Here is a 27,983-nt window from a genome sequence, read left to right as displayed (position 1 = left end):
ATTAATAGAGGCATCTGGTGTCCGTTCAAAAATCGAAATCGAAAGAAATCATTCTTTCATGAAAACGGTTTCAGTATCTTTCAGAATAAATACAGAAAACTTCTTGTTGGAAGTGCAGGTGGAGTACAGAGAAGAATGGCTCCACACGTGTCATGAGAGGTGGAGCGCAGATTGGGGAACCCACGTGTGCAGACACTTAGGATTCATCAGGTATAAATCTTAATATGGTAGTGAAAGTAATGTCTCGAGCAATTCTCTATTCTGGGATAATGAGCACCAATTGCAGACTTAACATTGATAGGGGCTCTTTAAGACTCTCTTATGGGGGCTGATGAAATGTCTATGGGGCTGAAAGATCGTTAGTCCAATAGATCGGCCCCCATACAGTCTGCATATTTTAGGCCTCGTGAGAGTCGTGAATGATCCAAATAGGTCACAAATTAATCTTTTGGTCACTTCTTGGCTGCTCAGGGGCCCATGTGAACTATCCTCTAAAATAAATTCAACCATTTAAAGGGAAAAGGTCATTTGAGTAATACTGCCCACGTCATGCTGCCTAAAATGTGGGCAGCATAAGGCTGGTTTCACATTTGCGTTTTTTGCCGCTGCGTTTTAGCGCAAAAAAAGCATGCGTTTTTTTCCTATATTTAACATTAAAAACGCGTTTTTTTTGTATGCGTTTTGCCGCGTTTGACGACGCATGTGTCTTTTCTATGCTTGCGTTTTGTTGCAGAAATGCAACATGTAGTAATTTCTAGAGGCGTTTTTTGGCCGCAAAAAAACGCATGTGTTTTTTTGCGGCAAAAAAACATATTGCTGTCTATGTAAATGCATGCGTTTTTAAGCACATGCGTTTGGTTGCGTTTTAAACGCATGCGTTTCAATAGAAAAAAACAAGAATACACACTGATAAGCCACCCCCCACCATCAAGGTGATAAAGGGATCCAAACCCTACCCCTAGCCCTAACCCTACCCCTAGCCCTAACCCTAACCCTAGGGATCCTAACTAGGGTTGAGCGAAACAGATCGGCCAATTTCAAAAGTCGCCGACTTTTGGCAAAGTCGGGTTTCGTTTTTATATATATATATATATATATATATATACATATATATATATATATGTCATTGAGACACATATATATATATATATATATATATATATATATATATATATATATACTAGACTGTGGCCCGATTCTAATGCATCGGGTATTCTAGAATATGCATGTCCCCGTAGTATATGGACAATGATGATTCCAGAATTCGCGGCCGACTGTGCCCATCGCTGATTGGTCGAGGCAACCTTTATGACATCATCGTCGCCATGGCAACCATTATGACATCTACGTCGATACTGTGCCCATCGCTGATTGGTCGAGGTGAATTCGCGGCAGACTGTGCCCGTCGCTGATTGGTCGAGGCAACCTTTATGACATCATCGTCGCCATGGCAACCATTATGACATCTACGTCGATACTGTGCCCGTCGCTGATTAGTCGAGGCTAGACTGTGGCCCGATTCTAATGCATCGGGTATTCTAGAATATGCATGTCCCCGTAGTATATGGACAATGATGATTTCAGAATTCGTGGCAGACTGTGCCCGTCGCTGATTGGTCGAGGCAACCTTTATGACATCATCGTCGCCATGGCAACCATTATGACATCTACGTCGATACTGTGCCCATCGCTGATTGGTCGAGGCGAATTTGCGGCAGACTGTGCCCGTCGCTGATTGGTCGAGGCAACCTTTATGACATCATCGTCGCCATGGCAACCATTATGACATCTACGTCGATACTGTGCCCGTCGCTGATTGATCGAGGCTAGACTGTGGCCCGATTCTAATGCATCGGGTATTCTAGAATATGCATGTCCCCGTAGTATATGGACAATGATGATTTCAGAATTCGTGGCAGACTGTGCCCGTCGCTGATTGGTCGAGGCAACCTTTATGACATCATCGTCGCCATGGCAACCATTATGACATCTACGTCGATACTGTGCCCGTCGCTGATTGGCCGAGGCCTGGCGGCCTCGACCAATCAGAGACGTGGGATTTCCATTATGACATCATCGTCGCCATGCTGTGCCCGTCGCTGATTGGTCGAGGCCTGGCGGCCTCGACCAATCAGAGACGTGGGATTTCCAGGACAGACAGACAGACAGAAAGACAGACAGACAGACAGACGGAAAAACCCTTAGACAATTATATATATAGATATATATATACTGTATATATATATATACAGTGGTGTTCAAAAGTCCTGCATAGGCATAGGATAAATTGATTTTTCAAGTTTTAAACGTTTTCTGTCGAATATCTTCGATGCTAATATGACATATTACACAGGTCAACAAAAAAAGAGAGAGCCAAAAAATCATCATGATGACTGTTATTTCTGTGCAGTGCAAGGATTCAATAAGCATAAGAAACGAAAATGGGAGTAACATGGAATCTGCAAGAAGGCCTGTCCCTCATTGTGAAGATGTGCCTGTACCTGTGTTTACCATAAATAACAGTCATCATGATGATTTTTTGGCTCTCTCCACACCATTGGAACACCAAATTTGAAGCTTTTTCTTTGTCCTTTGCTCCATTTTCGTAATAATTCGATACATGCTTTGCACACTATGTGTGGTGCCCAAAACTTGTCTTGGTCCCCAAGCATAACCCCAAAATAGGCAAAATACACTTTTTTTACGAAGTCTGTTATGTTTCTTCTATGTTTTGGCAGTGTGTATTCACCACAAATGTAACAGAATGAGTCTGGATCGTTAAGACAACTTCTTCTTGATGAGTTCATGCTTTTCACTGGAAAACAGACAACAACATAAAGTTAGTGCAAAAATCAAGCTATGAACAAACTTTTAGAACACTAATTAACACAAAACTATATTGAGAACTGCTCAGTTCAAGTACTAATCCAAAGAAATTAATGAGATGATGCGTCGCATTTACCAACAAGTGCTATAAATAAGATACCAAAAATCTAAAAAACTTGAGCCAATCTGGCAAAACTGATGACATATTCAGAATCAGCACCCCAAAAATACCCTAAATTCGATGAAATATCTTTGGCACCAAAAATGCTGTTGACCAGTGTTATATATGGTTTTGTTCAGAATACAATTTTGCATTCTCTCCCTCTAATATTTTTAGCTTTTGAAGCAGTTTTGCCTGATATTATTGCAACAATATGGGAATTGAAAGCACAACTAAATATTGTACAGCTTCAGATCCAAAATTAGCCAATCACAGATGAGGTTCTTGTGACCAATCATAACCTGGATATGGCAGCCAATCACATTGCATTACATTGCATCACATCTGCTGCTTTGTTTGTTTTATCTGTTGGTCTATCTAGTGAATCATACTGTAGAGTTTTATGATGGGAGCCTTCAGATTTTTGTCAGCGGAGGATCGTGTGCGAGTTGTGGTGCTACATGAAGAGGGTTATACTGGCCCCCAGATCGCAAGGAAGGTCGGCTGTAATCAGAGTACAGTCGTAAGAATTTTGCAGAAACATAAGCAGCTTGGAATTACCCAGGACAGGCCCAGATCTGGTCGGCCCAGAAAGTCAACTAAAAGGGAGGATAGAGTACTGATAAGAACATCCCTTGCCAATCGAAAGCTCACCTCTCCTCAGCTTCTGCGAGAATGGCAAGAAAAGTGCAATATTGAGGTAGCAACATCAACTGTTAGGAAGAGATGTTTGGAAGCAGGATTGAGAGGGTGCAAGGCCCGAAAGAAGCCATTGATGACAGCCATACAAAGACAAAGGCGAAAACTGTGGGCATTGAAATATTTAGAATGGAGGAAGGAGGAGTGGGAAAAAGTGCTATTTAGTGATGAAAGCACTTCTTGCATTTTAGGAAATGATGGCAAGTCTTATGTGAGAAGGTTCCCACATGAAGAGTACAAGCCAGAGTGTTTGAGCTTCTCTGTGAAACATCCGATGAAAGTAATGGTCTGGGGCTGTATGGCAGCCAATGGTGTTGGAAGGCTTCATATTGTGGAGGGTATGGTTAATGCAAAAAAATGCATAGACATCCTTAATAAAAAAAATGCTGCCTTCTGCTCAACACCTGTTTTCAGGGGATTATATCTTCCAGGATAATAATGCTCCTTGTCACAGAGCTAAGACAGTAATGGAATAGAAAAAAAAGAACAAGGTGGCTACTATTGACTGGCCAGCTCAGTCCCCGGACCTCAATCCAATTGAAAATTTGTGGCACAAGGTATCATTAGAGATATCTAGAAAACAGCCAAGGACCAAGAGTGAGTTGATTGAGGCTCTGATACAGGCCTGGAACCACATCACTCGTGAACATCTGCAGAAGCTTGTTCACTCAATGCCACAGAGATGCAAGCTGGTGCTAAAGAGCAGAAGCTGGCCAATAAAGTATTAGAAGCTAAAGATGCACTAAAAATGCCCTTTTCGGGACTCTGAATTAAATAAAAAATAATCTTAAAAAGTAAAATTTAAGTCTGTGTGAACGTGCATTGGAAGTTAATGAACTTAGAAACCTGTTCACCATTCTACACACTGTACTGGTGTAGGTATGGTTATGCTGTAAAAAAATTATCAAAAATGCGCATACCATAACAATTTATACACTTGGGACATTCAAAAATGAGTATGGCATACAATGAGGGATTACAAAAACATATATGTTCCACCAGTTTCACTGTAGAGATGCAGAAGTATGAAACATATAGTTTTCTTCACGCCTATGCAGGACTTTTGAACACCATTGTATATATATACTTATATTTACTTCAGCGCGATATAGCAGAAAAGCCGGTAATTCAATTGCCGGCTTTTCATTTCTCCTGCCTAAACCCATGATATGAGACATGGTTTACATACAGTAAACCATGTCATATCCCACTTTTTTTGCATATTCTACACTACTAATGTTAGTAGTGTGTATGTGCAAAATTTCAGCGCTGTAGCTATTAAATTTAAGGGTTAAATCGCGGAAAAAATTGGCGTGGGCTCCCGCGCAATTTTCTCCGCCAGAGTGGTAAAGCCAGTGACTGAGGGCAGATATTAATAGCCTGGAGAGGGTCCACGGTTATTGGCCCCCCCTGGCTAAAAACATCTGCCCCCAGCCACCCCAGAAAAGGCACATCTGGAAGATGCGCCTATTCTGGCACTTGGCCACTCTCTTCCCACTCCCATGTAGCGGTGGAATAGGGGGTAATGAAGGGTTAATGTCAATGTTGCTATTGTAAGGTGACATTAAGCCAGATTAATAATGGAGAGGCGTCAATTATGACACCTATCCATTATTAATCCAATTGTATGAAATGGTTAAAAAAAACACACACACAATATTGCAAAGTATTTTAATTAAATAAACACACAGGTTGTTGTAATATTTTATTGCTCTCTCAATCCACCTGAAGACCCTCGTTCTGTAACAAATTAAAAATAATAAACCAACAATATACATACCTTACGTAGAACTGTAACATCCCACGATGTAAATCCATCTGAAGGGGTTCAAATATTTTACAGGCAGGAGCTCTGCTTTAATGCAGCTGTGCTTAATTTGTTACAGAACGAGGGTCTTCAGGTGGATTGAGAGAGGAATAAAACATTACAACCTGTGTGTATATTTCATTAAAATACTTTGCAATGTTGTGTGTGTGTTGTTTTTAACCATTTCATACAATTGGATTAATAATGGATAGGTGTCATAATTGACGCCTCTCCATTATTAATCTGGCTTAATGTCACCTTACAATAGCAAGGTGACATTAACCCTTCATTACCCCATATCCCACCGCTACACGGGAGTGGGAAGAGAGTGGCCAAATGCCAGAATAGGCGCATCTTCCAGATGTGCCTTTTCTGTGGTGGCTGGGGGCAGATGTTTTTAGCCAGGGGGGGGCCAATAACGGTGGACCCTCTCCAGGCTATTAATATCTGCCCTCAGTCACTGGCTTTACCACTCTGGCAGAGAAAATTGCGCGGGAGCCCACGCCAATTTTTTCTGCGATTTAACCCTTAACCCCTTCATGACCGTGGGATATTTCGTTTTTCCGTGTTCGTTTTTCGCTCCCCTCATTCCCAGAGCCATAACTTTTTTATTTTTCTGTCAATTTGGCCATGTGAGGGCTTATTTTTTGCAGGACAAGTTGTACTTTTGAAAGACATAATTTGTTTTACCATGTCATGTACTAGAAAACGGGAAAAAAATTCCAAGTGCGGTGAAATTGCAAAAAAAGTGCAATCCCACACTTGTTTTTTGCTTGGCTTTTTTGCTAGGTTCACTAAATGCTAAAACTGACCTGCCATTATGATTCTCCAGGTCAGTACGAGTTCATAGACACCTAACATGACTAGGTTATTTTTTACCTAAGTGGTGAAAAAAAATTCCAAACTTTGCTAAAAAAAAAAAAAAAAAAAAAAAAAGTGACATTTTCCGATACTCGTAGCGTCTCCATTTTTCATGATCTGGGGTCGGTTGAGGGCTTATTTTTTGAGTGCCGAGCTGGCGTCTTTAATGATTCCAATTCAGTGCAGATACGTTCTTTTGATCGCCCGTTATTGCTTTTTAATGCAATGTCACGGCGACCAAAAAAACGTAATTCTGGCGTGTCTATTTTTTTTCTCGTTACGCCGTTTAGCGATCAGGTTAATGCTTTTTTTTATTGATAGATCGGGCGATTCTGAACGTGGCGATACCAAATACGTGTAGATTTGATTTTTTTTATTGATTTATTTTGATTGGGGTGAAAGGGGGGTGATTTAAACTTTTATATTTTTTTTATTTTTTTCACATTTTTTTTAACTTTTTTTTAAACTTTTGCCAATGCTTCAATAGCCTCCATGGAAGGCTAGAAGCAGGGACAGCACGATCGCCTCTGCTACATAGCAGCGATCTGCTGTTCGCTGCTATGTAGTAGAATTGCAGGTGTGCTGTGAGCGCCGACCACAGGGTGGCGCTCACAGCTACCGGCGATCAGTAACCATAGAGGTCTCAATGACCTCTATGGTTACTGTCCTGACACATCGCCGACCCCCGGATGCGGTAGTTAAATGCCGCTGTCTGCGTTTGACAGCGGCATTTAACTAGTTAATAGCGGCGGGTGAATCGCGATTTCACCCGCCGCTATTGCGGGCACATGTCAGCTGTTCAAAACAGCAGACATGTCCCGGCTTTGATGCGGGCTCACCGTGGAGCCCTGCATTAAAGCAGGGGAGCTGACATCGGACGTACTATACCGTCCGATGTCAGTAAGTAAATTTAATAGCTACAGCGCCGAAATTTTGCACATACAAACTACTAACATTAGTAGTGTGGAATATGCAAAAAAAAGGGGGATATGACATGGTTTACTGTATGTAAACCATGTCTCATATCATGTCGGGTTTAGGCAGGAGAAATGAAAAGCCGGCAATGGGCTTTTCTGCTATATCGCGCTTAAGTAAATATATATATATATATAAATATATATATATATATATATATATGTGTGTCTCAATGACATATATATATATATATATATATATATATATATATATATATATATATACATATATATATATATATATATATATATATATATATATATTTAAAAAAAAAAAAAACCCCGACTTTGCCAAAAGTCAGCGACTTTTGAAATTGGCCGATCTGTTTCGCTCAACCCTAATTTTGATGATTGGCAGCTGTCACACACTTCTCAGCGTGCGTTTTAAAAACGCAAACGCAGGAAAAAACGCATGCAAACGCGTCAAAACGCCGCTTTTTTTACCGCATGAGAAAATGCATGCGTCTAAAAACCGCAGCGTTTGCACGCGTTTACATGCGTTTTTTCACCACCTGCGTTTGCGTTTTAAATGCTACGTTTTTAAACCAAATGTGAAACTAGCCTAAATCAGAGCCACCTGGCAGCATAATTTCGGCAAGGTATATTTTTCTCAGGCATTTTAGAAAGCATATACTTTAATGATCCAGCCGAGGACCATAGCCAAAAATGAGACTAATCCGATAATACTCACAGCCGGCTCTTCCCAGCGCTGCTAGAAATGATTGACAGGTCTGTACCTAGGCACATACAATGGACAGACCGGTCAATCACCTGCATCAGTGTTGGGAAGAGTTGGTCAGGAGCAGTGTGTATTTTTCTCTGACACATCCAGTCATTGCAGAAAGTCTATATTTTAATGATCCAGTCAGAGATGATAGCCAGAGATGAGACTAATCCGATTCTGCCCGGTTCTGCTTCTGGAAAGGAGCATATCACTTGAGGACTAGTAAACCTTCTGCCATGTAGTCCAACCACTCCCCAACAATTGACTAACAGCTTTTTGCCTATGCACAGTGTGCACAGAAAGCAGCCAATCAGTGGTGTGGGTGGGGTTATACAGAGCTCAACATTCAGAGAACTGCTAGATCTCCAGTATAGAAAACTGTAATTCTATCAAAACTGCAGCAATCAGTAAGTGAAATATCGCTGGTATCTGGGTCTCTGACCCTACATCATACTGTTCACAGACAACAAAAACCTGATAACAAATTCCCTTTAAGTAAACTAAATTCCATACCCAAATATCCATATCAATGCACAAAGAAGCCTGTCTAGAATTTAGCACCCAGAGGAACACTAGTTCCCTAATTACGCCCCTGCAGAGCCGGTAGTTTAATTTTTAACCTTACTTTTACATAAAGTTCATTGTGAAGTTAGGATGTTCCTGACTGAATTGTGTCCTGCAGACTGATGCATCAGAAAGCTGTGAATCTGACATCCGCAAATGTAAATCACAGTCAAGAATTTGTCCAGGTCCCATTTGGACAAACCGCTTCACCAGAGCATATTTGGCACATCAGGTACGTCAGTAGGTGAAAGAAAAGTATAGATTATTATGTATAGTGCAAAGTAAAAGAAGTATAATAAAAATGCACATTAATAACAAGACAATAGCTTGTATTATTTACTAGACGTTTTTTGCTTCTAATGCTAAGCATCCAACGCTGTGCTGGGAACAGGGAAGTTAAGGATGGGAGAGGTAACTAGCTTAAAGGGGTATTACCTTGCTTGAAAAGCCAGTTGCAGCCTTAACATTCTGTCCAAGTTGGTGTCTTACTCTCCGAAATGTGATAACTGCAGCCAATCAGTGGCCATGGCAGCTGTCAAAAGATGCCCCCTCCAAATGTTGATGCCATGAGATTGAAAGGAGCCCTGGTCTCATTGAGAATAACATATAAAGTTTAAGATTTAATAAGAAATTTCAGGGTCTGGAAGAGGGGCTGTTCACAGTGGTTGGTCTGGTAGAGGGTCTGTAGATGGTGGGGCTGTAAATGTGGGTAGGTCTGATGGAGGGGCTGTTGACAGGGGATAGTCTGATAGAGGTGTTGTATGCAAAGGTGGGTCTGGTAGAGGGGTTACAGATGGGGATGGGTTTGGTAGAAGGCCTGCTGATGGGGTGGGTCTGGTAGAGGAGTTTTAGATAGGGTGGGTTTTGTAGAAGGCCTGTTGATGGGGTGGATCTGGTAAAGGGGATGTTGATGGGGTGGGTCTGTTAGAGGGGCTGTTGACAGAGATTGCTTTGGTAGAGGGAATGTTGTCGGGTGGATCTGGTAGAGGGGATATTGATGGGGGTGAGTTTGAGAGAGGTGTTGTAGACAGGGGTGGGTCTGGTAGAGTGGCTATAGATAGGGGTGGGTCTGATAGGGTTGCTTTAGACAGGTGAGTCTGGTAGAGGGGATGTAGGCAGGGGTGGGTCTGTTTAGAAACACAGAACACCTGAAACTTATCCAAAATATAAATTATTAAAGAAATAATATACAGTGGGGCAAAAAAGTATTTAGTCAGTCAGCAATAGTGCAAGTTCCACCACTTAAAAAGATGAGAGGCGTCTGTAATTTACATCATAGGTAGACCTCAACTATGGGAGACAAACTGAGACAAAAAAATACAGAAAATCACATTGTCTGTTTTTTTATAATTTTATTTGCATATTCTGGTGGAAAATAAGTATTTGGTCAGAAACAAAATTTCATCTCAATACTTTGTAATACATCTTTTGTTGGCAATGACAGAGGTCAAACGTTTTCTGTAAGTCTTCACAAGGTTGCCACACACTGTTGTTGGTATGTTGGCCCATTCCTCCATGCAGATCTCCTCTAGAGCAGTGATGTTTTTGGCTTTTCGCTTGGCAACACGGACTTTCAACTCCCTCCAAAGGTTTTCTATAGGGTTGAGATCTGGAGACTGGCTAGGCCACTCCAGGACCTTGAAATGCTTCTTACGAAGCCACTCCTTCGTTGCCCTGGCGGTGTGCTTTGGATCATTGTCATGTTGAAAGACCCAGCCACGTTTCATCTTCAATGCCCTTGCTGATGGAAGGAGGTTTGCACTCAAAATCTCACGATACATGGCCCCATTCATTCTTTCATGTAGCCGGATCAGTCGTCCTGGCCCCTTTACAGAAAAACAGCCCCAAAGCATGATGTTTCCACCACCATGCTTTACAGTAGGTATGGTGTTTGATGGATGCAACTCAGTATTCTTTTTCCTCCAAACACGACAAGTTGTGTTTCTACCAAACAGTTCCAGTTTGGTTTCATCAGACCATAGGACATTCTCCCAAAACTCCTCTGGATCATCCAAATGCTCTCTAGCAAACTTCAGACGGGCCCGGACATGTACTGGCTTAAGCAGTGGGACACGTCTGGCACTGCAGGATCTGAGTCCATGGTGGCGTAGTGTGTTACTTATGGTAGGCCTTGTTACATTGGTCCCAGCTCTCTGCAGTTCATTCACTAGGTCCCCCCGCATGGTTCTGGGATTTTTGCTCACCGTTCTTGTGATCATTCTGACCCCACGGGGTGGGATTTTGCGTGGAGCCCCAGATCGAGGGAGATTATCAGTGGTCTTGAATGTCTTCCATTTTCTAATTATTGCTCCCACTGTTGATTTCTTCACTCCAAGCTGGTTGGCTATTGCAGATTCAGTCTTCCCAGCCTGGTGCAGGGCTACAATTTTGTTTCTGGTGTCCTTTGACAGCTCTTTGGTCTTCACCATAGTGGAGTTTGGAGTCAGACTGTTTGAGGGTGTGCACAGGTGTCTTTTTATACTGATAACAAGTTTAAACAGGTGCCATTACTACAGGTAATGAGTGGAGGAAAGAGGAGACTCTTAAAGAAGAAGTTACAGGTCTGTGAGAGCCAGAAATCTTGATTGTTTGTTTCTGACCAAATACTTATTTTCCACCAGAATATGCAAATAAAATGATAAAAAAACAGACAATGTGATTTTCTGTATTTTTTTTTGTCTCAGTTTGTCTCCCATAGTTGAGGTCTACCTATGATGTAAATTACAGACGCCTCTCATCTTTTTAAGTGGTGGAACTTGCACTATTGCTGACTGACTAAATACTTTTTTGCCCCACTGTATATACTAATAGTACACAGGTAGTCGTGGTGTGCTGTGAAGGTTTTTTAGTGGAAACCACTACAGAAAGGATAACTAAGCCAAAGCAATACCGAACATGAGACTACCAAGAAGTATACAGGCTAATTTCAGATTAAAATATGCCTTTATTTATAACAAGGTGGCAGATGGTTACAATAAAAATAAAAAATAAAATAAGAACGTGCGCAAGACAGGACTAATTAATGTAATATATTTATATATTTCTAGCTACCCCGGAAAAGGACTCAGTATAAGGATGATTATATATTACTCAACCATGCATATGTTATTGTAAAAAAGCACAAAATAAAAAGTGATTAAACCACAATAAAGTGAGAAAAGGTGCATACGACTTTACACCAAGTGTAATATGACTGATACATATATAAAAGAATCAATCATAAGATAAATAAAGTGCATGTGTGCAAAAAGTCACACAATAAAGGCAAATCAATGTGCAAAATATGCATAGATATATAGTACTAACAAATACATAAAAAATTATATCATAGTGAGATATACATCCTATACCTGGGATAAACACTCAAGTGCAAAAGTGCAAAAGGCCACACATTTAGGGCAAACCAATGTCCAAAATACGCATAGATCTACATACAGAATATATCATAGAGAGATATATATCTCCTATACCTGGGATAAACACTGAAGTGCAAAAAGTGCAAAAGGCCGCACATTTAGGGCCAAATGGTGTGCAAAATCTCCAACGATCCACAATAAGAACAGATGCACACAAAATATAATGGTACACTAAAGTATATATCCTATACCTGGGGGGTAAGCTGGGTCCCGTCTCTGCGCGCACCCCGACGCGCGTTTCGGAAAACTCCTTCGTCAGGGGGTGTCCTGACATGCACTTTATTTATCTTATATTACATTAATTAGTCCTGTCTTGCGCACGTTCTTATTTTATTTTTATTTTAACCATCTGCCACCTTGTTATAAATAAAGGCATATTTTAATCTGAAATTAGCATGTATACTTCTTGGTAGTCTCATGTTCGGTATTACTTTGGCTTAGGGGTGGGTCTGGTAGAGGGGCTGAGACAAGTGTGGGTCTGATTGGAGGCTGTAGACAGTGGTTGGTCTGGAAGAGTCTGCAGACAGGCATGGGTCTGATTGGAGGTTGTAGACAGGGGGTGGGTCTGTTAGGGGGCTGTAGACAGGAGTAGGTCTGGTAGGGGGGCTGTAGAGAAGAGTGAGTCTGGCTTGATGTTGTGTTTTTAAACAGAAATGGTCTGGTCTAAGATCTGTAAAAACGGGAATGTTTGGTCTGGAGTCTGTAAACAAGGGGATCTTATGTAGGGTCTGTAAACTAAGGGGATCTAGTTTGGGATCTGTAAATGGCGAGGTTTGGACTAAGTTCTTTAAAATTGTAAATAGGAGAAGTCTTGACTATGGACTGTATTCCGGTTTAATGTTTTCTTAAAGTGCTCAATTGGGGAAAGGAAAAAGGACGAGGGTCTTCCTGTGGGGAGGGAAGGTTTATTATCTATTTGTTCAGTTAGTTGGTCGTGTTTGGTTTACAGTATATCTTTATTTCGGGGATCTGATGAATGGTTTGTATTCATTTTGGGTTGTGCGGAAGAGTGAGGAACAAGGGAAAAAAAATTACATAGGGAGCTTCAAACATCGCTAGTCATCCTGCTCCTATGCATCCTTGAATCTTACCATTGCCCATTCTCAAAAATTGGCAAAGATAAGGCTCTCACATGGATACCTTCAATCTTTTGGCTTCGTCCTACTACCTCAATTATGCCATGAATTTTCTTTTTATTAAATTGGTTTGTTATGATTTCCTATTTCTCACAATGACTGTACTTTTTTTTTCCATATTTCACTTTGCAGACAAGGATGTCGTTCTGAACACATTGTTGCACTGAAATGTTCAGGTGAGTTGTAAATTTTACCCAAGTTTAACGTCACTATAGACAACTCTGAATGCAAAAAGTCTGCAGTCGTTCCTTAAAGAAGTTTTATGAATCTAGAAAACAAGACTTGCTTTTTTGCTTCCAGGAACAGCACGAGTTGCAATGTCCCACAGAGTCCATGGAGAGGGTCTGTTTCTGGAAAATGAAGCAAACCTTATTCCTAATCACATACAACCCCGTTAATTCTTTTGGTAACGTAAAGCAAATTATAACTTTACCTTTTACTTTTGTAGAATGCGGATCCCGTTCCAAATCTTCTCGAATAATTGGAGGACGTGATGTAAGCTTGGGTCGTTGGCCATGGCTAGTCAGTCTGTATCTACACAACAAACATGTCTGTGGTGGCTCCATCATAGCCCAGCAATGGATCATAACGGCAGCACACTGTGTGCACAAGTAGGTCTTGATACGGTTTAAATTGGACATACGCTAGAGATTTTGGATGGATGAAAAATAAATTTAAACTATTTTTTTTGCCAACTTTCCTCATCTAAACAGGGATGACAGCTGGCAGGTGATAGCAGGAATGTTTGACAAATATGTCAGAAAATCGATCTATCATGTTGAGTTTTTCTCGATGCTTTACTTTACAAGTCATTCATGATCCCATTCTATCAGTGGAAGCCAAGAAAAACTCAAGGATTAAGGGAGAGATCAATCAGTGATTTGTAGTTTTATCTGTAAGCAATTTCATCCACGACAAAACCCCTCACAGACCAAATATAGAAACTGTTCTTATGAAATCCCTACCACATAGCCTGATTTAGACCCACCATAGATGACCCAATTAGAGGACCCAACCTGTCAATCGATCAAAAATAGGTCCAAGTATGAACATAACTGCTAATTTTTATTTGTTTAGATTTTCCAACTCTCTTTTTCTCATTTAAATAATCTACAATGATATCCCATACAAGTTGGAAACACGTTTGCCTCCATTGCACTGGTCTAAGTGGCCACTCGGTGATAGTGGTGGAAATTGCTATTGATTAGGGTATTGCTAGCATGGGGTATGTAAGACTTTTTCAACTCAAATACACTGCTCAAAAAAATATAGGGAACACATAAACAACAGAATATAACTTCAAGTAAATCAAACTTCTGTGAAATCAAACTGTCCACTTAGGAAGCAACACTGTTTGACAATCAATTTCACATGCTGTTGTGCAAATGGAATAGACAACAGATGGATGGTGGTGGTTCTGCAGGTGGGGACCACAGACCACATCTCATTACCAGTGCTTTCTGGCTGATGTTTTGGTCACTTTTGAATGTTGGTTGCACTCTCACACTCGTGGTAGCATGAGACGGACTCTACAACCCATACAAGTGGCTCAGGTAGTGCAGCTCATCCAGGATGGCACATCAATGTGAGCTGTGGCAAGAAGGTTTGCTATGTCTGTCAGCGTAGTGTCCAGAGGCTGGAGGCGCTACCAGGAGACAGGCCAGTACACCAGGAGACGTGGAGGGGGCCGTAGGAGGGCAACAACCCAGCAGCAGGACCGCTACCTCAGCCTTTGTGCAAGGAGGAACAGGAGGAGCACTGCCAAAATGACCTCCAGCAGGCCACAAATGTGCATGTGTCTGCACAAATGGTTAGAAACCGACTCCATGAGGATGGTCTAAGTGCCCATCATCCACAGATGGGGGTTGTGCTCAGAGCCCAACACCGTGTAGGAGGCTTGGCATTTGCCACAGAACACCATGATTGGCAAATTCGCCACTAGTGCCCTGTGCTCTTCACAGATGAAAGCAGGTTCACACTGACCACATGTGACAGTCTGGAGCCGCCGTGGAGAGCGATCTGCTGCCTGCAACATCCTTCAGAATGACCGGTTTGGCAGTGGGTCAGTAATGGTGTGGGGTGGCATTTCTTTGGAGGGCCACACAGCCCTCCATGTGCTCGCCAGAGGTAGCCTGACTGCAATTAGGTACCGAGATGAGATCCTCAGACCCCTTGTGAGACCATATGCTTGTGCGGTTGGCCCTGGGTTCCTCCTAATGCAGGACAATGCCAGACCTCATGTGGCTGGAGTGTGTCAGCAGTTCCTGCAAGATGAAGGCATTGAAGCTATGGACTGAATCCGATTGAAAACATCTGGGACATCATGTCGCACCATCCACCGACGTCACGTTGCACCACAGACTGTCCAGGAGTTGGTGGATGCTTTAGTCCAGGTCAGGGAGATCCCTCAGAAGACCAACCACCGACTCATCAGGTGCATGCCCAGGTGTTGTAGGGAGGTCATACAGGCACGTGGAGGCCACACACACTAGTGAGCATCATTTCCTTGTCTTGAGGCATTTCCACTGAAGTTGGATCAGCCTTTAACTTCATTTTCCACTTTGATTTTGAGCATCATTCCAACTCCAGACCTCCGTGGGATATTAGTTGTGATTTACGTTGATCATTTTTAGGTTTTATTGTTCTCAACACATTCCACTATGTAATGAATAAAGATTTACAACTGGAATATTTCATTCAGTGATAGTGTTGAGCATTCCGATACCGCAAGTATCGGGTATCGGCCGATACTTGCGGGTATCGGAATTCCAATACCGAGATCCGATACTTTTGTGGTATCGGGTATCGGTATCGAAACAACATTAATGTGTAAAATTAAGAATTAAAATAAAAAATATTGCTATATTCACCTCTCCGACGCAGCCTGGACCTCACCGAGGGAACCGGCAGCGTTCTGTGCTTAAAATGCGCGCTTTTACTTCCTTCCGTGACGTCACGGCTTGTGATTGACCAATCACAGCAAGCCGTGACGTAATTTCAGGTCCTGATGCCTATTTCTGCATTGAGGACCTGAAATTACGTCACGGCTTGCTGTGATTGGTCGCGTCGCGGTCACATGGGCGGCACGCAACCAATCACAAGCCGTGACGTAATTTTAAAAATGCGCGCGTCTCCTGCCTCCCGTGACGTCACGGCTTGTGATTGGTCGCGTCGCGGTCACATGGGCGACGCGACCAATCACAAGCCAGAACGTAATTTTAAATTCCTGAATGCCTAGAATTAGGCATTGAGGACCTGAAAATTACGTCACGGCTTGCTGTGATTGGTCGCGTCGCGGCCACATGGGCGGCACGCGACCAATCACAAGCCGTGACGTCACGGAAGGAAGTAAAAGCGCGCATTTTAAGCAAAGAACGCTGCCGGTTCCCTCGGTGAGGTCCAGGCTGCGTCGGAGAGGTGAGTATAGCAATATTTTTTATTTTAATTCTTTCTTTTACACATTAATATGGATCCCAGGGCCTGAAGGAGAGTTTCCTCTCCTTCAGACCCTGGGAACCATCAGGGATACCGTCCGATACTTGAGTCCCATTGACTTGTATTGGTATCGGGTATCGGAAAGTATCGGCCGATACCGGCAAAGTATCGGATCTAATCCGATACTTTGCCGGTATCGGCCGATACTTTCCGATACCGATACTTTCAAGTATCGGACGGTATCGCTCAACACTATTCAGTGATATCTAGGATGTGGGATTTTAGTGTTCCCTTTATTTTTTTGAGCAGTGTATAACGGTAGACATTAGTGATGGGGTAATTGATTTGCAGTACAATCCATGACCGCTTAAAGGGATTCTTACCTGTCAGCATTTTTGGATCCTCCCTTGATTAGCCGGACATTATTGTTATAGAGTGCCACACACACAACATTGCACCAGGCCGGCTAATGAATAGAGGAGGCGGGGATGCTGGCAGCTGGGAGACGGTTTTCAGGGTTCCTGTACAGTGACCAGGGAATGCTGACCTAGCCGCTAAACCAGGGTTTTGGAAATCTATTTGCTCATTTCTAGTGGACGTATCTGTTTCTTACTTACAGTAAATTCTATTGCATAGATTAGTTTATGGGCATTCAGCTCCTGTGACATAGCAATAGGTGTTATATTTTTAAATCTACCCAAAAAGCCCTCAAACAATATCAACACAGCTTGTTTTATTCAATTATATCAAGCCCCACCCATGAGGTTTAGTGCAAATATATATTAAGTCCCACCCACAAGGATTAATCACATGGAAAATGAAATGGCAAGTGACAAGGTGAATAATGATTTTCTTATTATGTTTCATATGTTATTGATAAGTAGTCCAATTAGTTACAGGTCTCCTTCGCTGTCCAGCTGGTCTGTCCTTTCAGGCATTGTCAGTCACTCCCCTGTAAGACAATACGCATCTTCTTCAGCAGTGGAGAAAATCATTTATCATCAGAAGTATGATGACAGGAGCCATGATTATGACATTGCATTGATGAAATTAGAGAAACCTTTAAATTATTCAGGTTGGTTCTTTATTCTATTATTATGGCGTATAGGTTTAGAAATTATTTAATGGACTGAAGAAGGGCACAGACATTTTGTTCTTGCCTGCTTGTTTGGATCATCATGGGGGGTCTATGTAAGGGGGTCACATAGCATGTAATTGACACAGATGATCCAGCGTTCCACTTTCAAAGTAGACATCCATAGCCCAATCAAGTAATGCCTGCAGGCAACATATTTTGTGGCATTGGGACCAATCTGGTGCAATAAATGATGTGTCATATATTTGGGAACCATCCCATAAACATTCATGGGACCAATTCTATCACTGATTTTCCTCACTATCATGAGATGGCTATGTGAGTGGAAACAAAGTTTTAGTTGGAATGTAATATGAAAACATTCTCTACTTTCGAAGAGGATGTCCAGAACCCAAAGTATTTAAAAATAGCTGCAAATGTTCTAAAATAACAAAAATAGAAAAATTAACTCCCACTTCAATTTTTGTGAGGTCCCTCACAAGTTTCTTTAAATGAGGCTTCTCCAATGATGTAGTGTGTTGACGTGACATGTGACTGTTGCAGCCAACCATTGTCTGCGTTGGCGACATGACATCACTATGGTTAAGCCTGTTTACAGAGAATCAGATGAGGAGGGACATTGAGGAGCTGTCAATCAGGCTACTTTGGAGATTCAGCAGCAACAGGTAGGAGGGACAGTGAGACGCTGTCAATCAGACTAAGAGGATAAAGAATCAACAGGGAGGAGGGACATTGTTAGATGGGTGGAGATTCAGGACCACCAGGGAGAAGGGAGAGTGTAATTCCGTCAATCAGGCTTTGTGAGTGGAGATTTAGTAGAAGTAGGCAGGATGGACACAGAAGAGCTCTCAATTCAGCATGGTGGCCATAGGTTCAGCAGCAGGGAGGAAGCATGAGGAGGAGCTGTTAATTAAGCTTGTTGGGTGGAGACTCAGCAGCAACGGGGAGGAGGGACAGTGAGAAGCTGTCAATCAGACTAGGTGGGATGAGATTGAGCATAAACTTTCAAGAAGAATAATACAGCCATTCTGACTTGGATTTTCAGAGTAAATACATCAGCTTTACAAGGTCTAAATATCAGTTTTTTAATCTTTAATGACCTTTTAAGAACTTTGCTAAAAGAAACCACCATAATTGGAAGACCCTGTTGGCGTAATATAATAGCCAATAATGGAAATATCACATTGCCCGAGTATCTCAAGGTGCAGTAAGTATGTAAAGTCTTTGTCTTCATTGTTCAGTTGTTGTTTTTTCATGGATCTGTCAATAATGTCAATGTGGGAAAGTCTACGTCATACTTGAGCTCTCACAAGGAAGTAGATTGGTTTCCCGGTCTCCTCTTAGTCCTATAAGCCTGGGCTACAGCAGAGCACAGTTTGGAATGAAATCTGTTATCATCACAGCTTGGACATCACAAATAAATGAAAGTAACACATTGATTACCATATTATATGCCCTATTTTATTCTAATTGTTAAATTTCTACTTACTTTAATTTTTGCATATTTCAGCTGGAAATCTTTATTGTTCCTGTCCAGGAACATGGCAGCTGAATGTTTTATGTGTTTCCGAGCCCTTTGTACTTATATATTGTAGATGATGTTGTGCGTTGTGGGTGTTGTGTACATTATATCCTTTTTTTTTAGTCTATCGCTTCTCATTTTTCTAACCCCTGTTGCATATCACTTTTTTTAATTGGATGAACATGATTTCTTTTAGATAGCGTTCTCCCTGTGTGTCTACCGCAATATGAGCAAGATATCCCTGCGGGCTCCGAGTGCTGGGTCTCCGGCTGGGGACATACTCATCCTGACAACAGTGAGTATTACCTTTATGTTTGCTTTTTTTTTACGTCAGCTGGGGAAAACTACAATAAGTGTGAAAATAAAATAACCAAAAAGTATTATAAAACTTCACCAGAAATTATTTCTCTTGAAATATATACTTTTTTTTTTAAATCTGATCACATTTTCCCTATGAGGTTACATACATCCTTAGTATCAGTCCTTATTACCACAGTGCATTTGACGTAAAAAGTAAAATAAGTTGAAAATTGCCTTGATTAAATATATCCTATTATCTTACAGCTCCCATACAGAACTGTGTCTCCATGGTTACAGACTACGAATAAACTATGTGTAGTCAGATACCGCACCTTTGAAAAAAATAAAAAGAGCAGATTTTATTATCTAGACATTTGATATTCACTTCTTTTTTTCGGCTCTGGCAGTGCTCATGGACTGTGTGTATAAGCCCCGGCACAAGACAGATGCAGCCAATCCTACTGCTGACATGGCCACTCAGCAATGATGATGACAGAAGTACAACACGTGACCGGCTGCAGTGGTCATATGCAAAGACGCTCAGCTGTTTCTATCAATCTACATTATCATAGTGGTGTTCCCATTAATTAGACTCATGGAAGACAAATGTATTGGGCCCCTCCACATTTACCTCTAGGAGCGTTTTTGATCTCCCATCCTACATCCATCGACATAATATGGAATCGCTCCTCTGCAAATATAACGGCCTTGCTCTTCTGGGAAAGATTTCTATAAGATTTTGGAGATAGTGGGAATTTTTATCCCTTCATCCAGAGAGCATTTGTGAGGTCAGACCCTGATGTTGGGGGCGGCCGGGCTCACAATCTCCATTATAGGTGTTGGATGGGGTGGAGGTCCGGGCTCTGTGGTCATGTTCTCCCCTCCATGTCTGTATGGACCTTGCGCACTGGATTCAGTAAATTGGGAACAGAAAAGAGACAGCCACAGAGAGGGAGAGAGACGCAGAGACTGTCTGTCTCTCTATGGGTATCTGTCTCTGTGTGTTTGTCTTTCTCTGTCGGTATCTGTCTCTCTCTGAGTGTCTTTCTCTGTGTGTCTTTCTCTCTGTGTGTCTGTCTCTTTCTCTCTGTGTCTGTCTCTCCCTTTGTGTATTTTTGTCCGAGTTTGTGTCTCTGTGTGTCTCTTTCTGTCTGACTCTTTTTCTATGATGAACATGTTTGTGCTTCGTGGCTGCCTGCGGTCAGGTCTCTCCTTGATTTCTCTGGCTTAGAGCACCAAGACAAGACTCTGCCTACAGTTTCGCACCGGAGCACCGGCATCTCATTAACTGAAAACTTCTAACACTGATTACTTAGTTACTTTCTTTTTTAGTTTACTTGGCAAAATCCCGCTGACAGGTTCTCTTTAAATAACAACTAATTCAGGGGTTTCTAATCCTTAATGTAATAATTGCACAACACTATGGGTTTCCTGAAAGAGACCGAGCACTTTTATTCTTAGCACTATATGCACACTGTTGTGCTGATGGCACATTCATTATGGGTAACCTATAGCGGCATAGATGGATGGTCCAACCGTGACCTTTATCGATTTTATGAATGGAATGAGTCCTTCGCAGGTACGTGCGATAATTAAAGCTCTCCATGTCCGATACATGTTATACGGTTCTGAGGTCTGACAACTTGACATCCTCAATCCTATCAGGAGAGAGAACTCACTAGATGGAAAAAAAACCTCCGGTAACTGGAGGAAGAATGGAGACCCAAGAAATGCTTTAGCGATATCACGTATGTAGTATCTGAGTAATCTCCAATGATGGATGATGACTTTCTGCAAGGGTCGTTATTTCTAAAGCCTGCAGCCTATAAAATGAGCAACCGGCCTCATCCACACGTCGGGGTGTAAACACAAGTGTGTGCCATGTGCAGCGATTCTATTAGGTTTGTGCTAAATAAATAACGATAAATGGATAACAATAAGAACAGGTATCAAACCTCAAAATATTAATATAGGGTGGTACTTAGGAGTGGCAAAGAATTTGGGGACTTCCTGGTAGTTCCCCAAACTTCAGTCCCAAATATCTCTAACATTTCATAATATGAGGGTATCCAGTACATTAATAATAGTCAATAACGATGCACTAATTAGAATTATTTACCTGACCTATGATATTTTAAGGGCACTTGATGACTACATCTAAAGAATATTGATGCATTGTTTTAATTTAAACAGGACCTGTCACTTACCATAAAGATGTTTTTTTTAAAACTGGTGTAAATGCCGCTGTTCTCACGAATCCGAAGATGTTTTTCTTATGTTCCTGCTTCTCTCCATTCCTGAGGTATTCCCTGTATATAAATCTAGTATTTTTAGTCAACTAGGTGTGGCTCAAGGAGGAGCATTATTGACCACGCCTATTTGGCTTACAAGACTGGATTTAAGTACAGTGAAGAAGGGGTCATATCTCAGGAACGGAGAGGCGCAGGAACAAAAGAAAAACAAAACCGGATTCAGGAGAACAGCGACATTTATACTGAGTTAAAAAAATACATATTTAAGTGACTGTTCCTCTTTAATCAGAACCTGTCATATTGAAAATGCAGGCCAGTCTGCAGGGAGTATGTTACAGCACAGAAGCAGCTGAGCAAACAGCTATGTAGTTTTATGGGGAAAGATTCTGCATAACTTGCATTTTATTCCTGATCATTTGTTTTAGTCAAGGAAGTGGTCCTAATCAATGAAGACAGCTATCTCTGTATGCACACTGATACAAGGAAAGATGTAACTCACTGATTAGGACTTAAAAACCCAAAATGAGCAAGGATTGAAATTTAAAAAAGTAATACAGAATCTTTTCCCACAAAACTATGTGATGTATCCACACCTTGCCTTACATCACTATTACGACAGATAGATCATGTAATGCTGTCTCTCCACTTTCACCAATGTGACGTTCCGCATCCCCTGGGGACACGTAACGTCAGCTTGGTAGTTTTACAGATGCTTACTTTAAAAAAGTAATACAGAATCTTTTCCCACAAAACTATGTGATGTATCCACACCTTGCCTTACATCACTATTACGACAGATAGATCATGTAATGCTGTCTCTCCACTTTCACCAATGTGATGTTCCGCATCCCCTGGGGACACGTAACGTCAGCTTGGTAGTTTTACAGATGCCCGCTGTCCGCATGGGCCCAGGGAGGCATGGGGAGTAAGATGTTGCCCACACAGACAGTGACGTGGAACCATGCTCGTCCACAATCCTGACAGGTTGAGAAGCCCCTTTCACCAGCACCAGTGAAACAGAGCACTGTCTGCCCAGTAGGACTGCCACCAGTTCCTCGTAAGATAGAAGCACAATCCGTTAACAGGATTATATCAGACCAGAAACCAGCCCCGGTAGCATGGAAAGTTAAACCAAGAAACGGACGTGTGGATTCGTGGATCGAGATAGAAGAGCAGCCTAAAGTTAAATATATTTAATCGCCTTAAGGACACCTAGAAAATACACTATATACACTATGGTTACACATATACAATGGAACCATATAAGGGGAATTAGAAACAGATAAATTGTAAACAGTCAAGTGACCCTGTATGAGAGTAAGGATAATATACTAGGGTTATAGTGCAAAATAGCAAGAATATAAGACACAATATTTATTAGAAATATGTTTAAAAGGTAGGACAGAAAAACGATCATGGTGAAGACAGAGAATGGTCAGAGAATAGCAGGCACCACAGCTACACACTGATGACACAAATGGTAAAAAATGATGTACAGGGACAAAGGAAGGAGATTTGAAGAAAATAAATACATAAAGGTGTCAGAAAAAATACCCATTAGTAAATTGGTGAGTGGGCACTCAAAAAGCCAAGAGAACCAACACATAAATATTAAGAGGTGGTAGGATATCTCTGTGCAGGGCATAATTTACCTTGGAACTGTGGTGCCGCCGCATCCTAGGGAGGCGGTTTTGGCACCATCAGATGTGGCGGGGTCTATGCTATGCGTTAAGAGCAAACACAGCTTTACTTTCTGGTTTCTACTAGCTGTTCTATGTATCTCCATATCTCTGGCAGCTAGAACAGGTTGAGACCCAGGTAGGCATTTGCCGTGTTTTGGGGATCTCAGAAATATACACGATGTACGGCTAGGATATATAGCATCTCCATAACTCCTTATGGAATTATGTTTCTGGAATGTTTTAGAAGATGACTGCAGCTTCAGCGGGACGCTATATTGCAAGTAAGCAAGCCTTTTTCCTGCTCTGAGCTGGTCAAGGTATGAGATCCTTTACTTGCAGCCTTTAAGGCTTGCTCCTCTGCTGAGATAGGTGCCAGCTTTCTTTTTGAGGCTTTGAGAATGTAGGCTTCCTACGGAGCCCGGTTTCCTGTCACTGCTGGACAAAGGAAGGGGTTTTATAATCCCAGGCCAAATAAGATACAAATGATTGGTATGAAATTATATCTCCAATATTCTTCACACTATATATCAGTTTGCTCCGCTCTTTCTGTTCTCATGCTTTCTGCTGACTGGACTGCATTTTCAATGTGACAACTTCAGTTTAAATTAATGTACTTTAGGCTAAAAATAAGTTTTGCAATGGGTATTCTTCAAAACGTTTGAACGATTTAGTTTCTACAGCATCTATGCATCACAGCACACAGCAAAGTGCAGACAAATCAAACAGTAATCTGACTTCTCCTGAATCATCCTCTGATTTATAACCACAAAGCTTAACTTTCGAATACGCTTATATGGCCGTCCAGAAGAACTAGGATAATGGATAAGGGTTAAAGACCCATTTTCCTGTCTCCTATGTACACTGATGCATAGAGGCTAGAGAAACCAAAACGTGCTATAATTTTTCATGAAACCGATTTAAAAAAATGCTGTAAACTGCAGCATAGATTTGTTAACAATGGTTTAAGTAATTTAGCAGGGTAAAATGTGCCGACAGACTCCCTTTAAATGTCTGAAAACAGACAAAGTAGAAAGTGTATATTAAATAATTTTCCTTTAAGAGAAAACCATATAAAACTTTTATAAAATAAGACTTATTCAGTTAGAGAGAAGATTATGTAAGACCCACTTTTCGTTAATTACTGTGTGTTTTCCCAATCTTCGGCTAATTTCCAGGAGGCAGCTCCGCAGTGAACATTGCCGGTCACAGCATGGTGTCTTTTATGTAGTTTTCAAGGTCCAATTAAGCAAAAGTTGTTATTTTGTTATTTTATGTTTGCTGTTATCATATAAAAAGGATATTCACATTTACAGATGAAAAAGGGTAAATACGGCAATGACTTTTAAAGCCTGAGCAGCAGCAGAAGGCCACCCCACCCAGAAGCGGCACTACATAAAAGCACGTAAATTCAGATTACGCTGCATTTTTTCCCCCCTGGTAAAAGTTTCAAGATGGTGCACTATTTTTAAAACAGACAAAAAATGCAGCTGCCATGTACCGGTGTGGTCTTTTCACTGGTCCCTTAATTTTGTAGGGAAACTGCTGTTTCTCCTGAAAAATCAACCTGCCCTATCGTAAAGGTCTCCATCATTTGCAGGTGAAAGACCACAGTGGCAAAGGACTACTGCAGTTATCAGACACAGCGTCGCTGCTGCGTGTGAATTTAGCCTTAGGCGTTATCAAAGATGCCGGACTGATTCATAAGTATCTCGTCTCTCTAGCTCTCATGCCTCAGAGTCTGAAGGAAGCCATGGTTCCTCTCATCAGTACCAAGAAATGCAACAGTTCCTGCATATACGATGGAGATATTACTCCCCAGATGCTTTGTGCAGGATACCTGGATGGAAAAGTTGATGCTTGTCAGGTATGAACAAAATAGTTACTGAATAGTTACTGACAAAAAGCCTGGAACACTTCAAACACCTCCTACTTTTATTGCATTTTCCATTAAACTCAACTGATGACCCATTTAAGTCCTCTAGGGGGACTGAGAAATAAAGTCAGCAGGTTTTTCAATGTAATCTGCTAGCAGCATGATGTAGAGGATGATTCCAGTGAAGTGTCACTTACTGTGTGCTGCGGTCTAAAAAAAAAAAAAAGTGTTTCATCAGCAGGAGATTATCACAAGACTAGTTGTCTTGTGCCGCCTAGTCCTCCTGCTGTGTGTAACCCCGCCTCCACCATTGATTAGCAGCTGTCAATACACAGTGTGCACAAAGACTGCCAATCAGTGTTGTGAGAGGGGTTTATACACACCTTAGCATTCAGAGCACTGCTAAATCTGCAGCAGAGAAGACTCTGATTGTATCAAAATGACAGCATGCAGAGGGCTGCGCTGACGTTAGCCTTGATAAAACACAGTGTACCTACACCAGCAGATGACACGGCTCCCCAAACCATCACTGATTGTGGACACTTCACACTAGACCTCCAGCAGCTTGGATTGTGACCTCTCCACTCTTCCTCCAGACTCTGGGACCTTGATTTCCAAATTAAATGCAAATTTTACTTCTGAAAATACCTTGGACCACTGAGCAACAGTCCAGTTCTTTTTCTCCTTGGCCCAGGCAAGACTCTTCTGGTGTTGTCTATTGGTCATGAGAGGCCTGACACAAGGAATGCGACACTTGTAGCCCGTGTCCTGGATACGTCTGTGTGTGGTGGCTCTTGGAGCAATGATTCCAGCAGCAGTCCACTCCTTGCGAATCTCCCCCAAAGTTTTGAATGGACTTTTCTTAACAATCCTTCCAAGGCTGCGGTTATCCCGGTTGCTTGTGCACCTTTTTCTTCCGCACTTTTTCCTTCCACTCAACTTGCCATTGTTATGCTTGGATACAGCACTCTGTGAACAGCAAGCTTCTTTAGCAATGACCTTTTGTGGCTTTCCCTCCTTGTGGAGTGTGTCAATGACTGCCTTCTGGACATCTGTCAAGTCAGCAGTCTTCCCCATGATTGTGGAGCTACTGAAACAGACTACGGGACCTTTATAAACGCTTAGGAAGCCTTTGATGGTGTTTTTTGTTAATTATTCTAATTTACTGAGATAATGACTTTTAGGTTTTTATTGGCTGTAAGCCATAATCATCAACATTAACAAAAATAAACGACTGAAATAGATCACTCTGTAATGACTACATAATATGAGTTTGACTTTTTGTATTGAAGAACTGAAATAAATTAACTTTCTGATGATATTCTAATTTAGGAAGAAGCAATTGTACATAAGTTAGAAAATAAATACATGAAAATTTGTTATTGCAGAAAAGGTTAAAATAGAATTGACCAAGACTATAAATATTTGCCAGCATCCCCTACACCAACAGCACATTACATAGATGTTCCAGATAGAATAGTTGTGTAAATTTAAAAATGTTCCCAATTATTTTGCCAAGGGTAAAAAATAAGCAGCATCGTAAAAGGAGGGTGTCTGCTCACTTTACTGTCTCTGACCTTGTTCCTCTAGGGTGACAGCGGTGGACCCTTGGTTTGTCAGACTGATTTCACCTGGCGCCTGGTTGGAGTGGTGAGCTGGGGCATGGGATGTGCCGAGCCCAACCGGCCGGGGGTCTACACTAAGATTGCATCCTTCCTAGACTGGATACATAGGAGCATCGAGGTAATATTCGTCCTTCTCTCGGGGCGTTCAAGCCCTCCAAGACCCAAATAATCACCTGGAATTCTATTTCTGTTTATTTTAGGAGGACTAGACGCAATGTGACCATCTGGACCTCTGGGTAATGGAACCGGCCGTGGTGGCACTCCATCCATGATAAGGACGATTCAGATGCCTGCCTTCTGAAATCCAGTGATATACTATGCAATCCCATCTTGCAGTTTATCTGGCATCATGAGTGAATAGTAAAGGATTGGAAACGTTCTAGAAAAGATTCTTCTTCTACGGACGGGAACCTTTGGAGGTGGAAGATCTCTAGGCCTCCGAATACAAGTTTTCACCGACATGTTCTAGAAGCGACGTCCATAGATAAAGCCAGTTACATTTCACATCCATTCTACAAAGATTTGTGCACTGGCTTCTGGTGTAATTAGTATAATTGATAGCTCCAGTAATTACTCGGGGTCATACTTTGCTGTTTTTTTTTTTATTTGCTCTGTCGAATTGAAGTGATAAAATAAATCCTATTTAAGTTGCTTCTGACAGCTCTCTTCCTCACTGGAGTTTTTGTTTTATGAGAGAAAGATCTTGGAAGTGCAGAGTAGAAAGAGAAGACTTAAACAAAGCACAAATCTCAACAGGGGACGTGATTTTTCGCAGTTTTTACACGTGCTTGCGTCTGCCAATAAACTTCTTTTTTGTCTTGCTTTCTTGACTTAACCCTTTTAGCCCCCAAGCCTCTTTTCAACTTCATGACCAGACCAAATTTTACAATTCTCACCAGTGTGACTCAACGAGATAACTCTGGAACGCTTCAACGGATCCCGCAGATTGAGACTTTTTTCATGACGTTGTACTTCACGATAGTGGTAAATTTCTTCTATATGACTTGTGCTTATCTGTGAAAAAAAAAAAA

General features: G+C 41.6%; 2 protein-coding genes across 2 annotated transcripts in view; one reads left to right on the top strand and one right to left on the bottom strand.

The window, feature by feature from the left end:
* Positions 1 to 64: 64 nt before the first annotated feature.
* TMPRSS5 (transmembrane serine protease 5) lies at positions 65 to 27,285 on the top strand. The gene is made up of 9 exons (XM_077249972.1): positions 65 to 210; positions 8,734 to 8,847; positions 13,300 to 13,343; positions 13,616 to 13,778; positions 17,496 to 17,677; positions 19,417 to 19,515; positions 25,176 to 25,318; positions 26,918 to 27,070; positions 27,153 to 27,285. Exons 2-9 carry the CDS (start codon positions 8,738 to 8,740, stop codon positions 27,159 to 27,161), a joined length of 903 nt encoding a protein of 300 aa, XP_077106087.1. The 5' UTR covers positions 65 to 210; positions 8,734 to 8,737; the 3' UTR covers positions 27,162 to 27,285.
* The window catches only part of ZW10 (zw10 kinetochore protein), a 37,677-nt gene continuing 36,195 nt past the window's right edge, over positions 26,502 to 27,983 (bottom strand). Inside the window, exon 17 of the mRNA XM_077249971.1 lies at positions 26,502 to 27,966. The gene's annotated coding sequence lies outside the window, so the exon portion shown is untranslated. The remainder of the gene's footprint in view (positions 27,967 to 27,983) is intronic.

The sequence above is a fragment of the Ranitomeya variabilis genome, chromosome 4 (assembly GCF_051348905.1).
Source record: "Ranitomeya variabilis isolate aRanVar5 chromosome 4, aRanVar5.hap1, whole genome shotgun sequence".
Taxonomy (NCBI): domain Eukaryota; kingdom Metazoa; phylum Chordata; class Amphibia; order Anura; family Dendrobatidae; genus Ranitomeya; species Ranitomeya variabilis.
The sequence above is the reverse complement of the archived record's forward strand: the minus strand, read 5'-3'. Positions and strand labels throughout refer to the sequence as shown.

Bases quoted from the DNA above. Each gene is read 5' to 3' on its own strand.
- TMPRSS5 (XM_077249972.1), top strand. From the start codon at position 8,738: ATGCATCAGAAAGCTGTGAATCTGACATCCGCAAATGTAAATCACAGT. The intron at 13,344-13,615 runs GTGAGTTGTAAA...TTACTTTTGTAG, and splicing joins TGTTGCACTGAAATGTTCAG to AATGCGGATCCCGTTCCAAA. The intron at 17,678-19,416 runs GTTGGTTCTTTA...GATTTCTTTTAG, and splicing joins GAAACCTTTAAATTATTCAG to ATAGCGTTCTCCCTGTGTGT.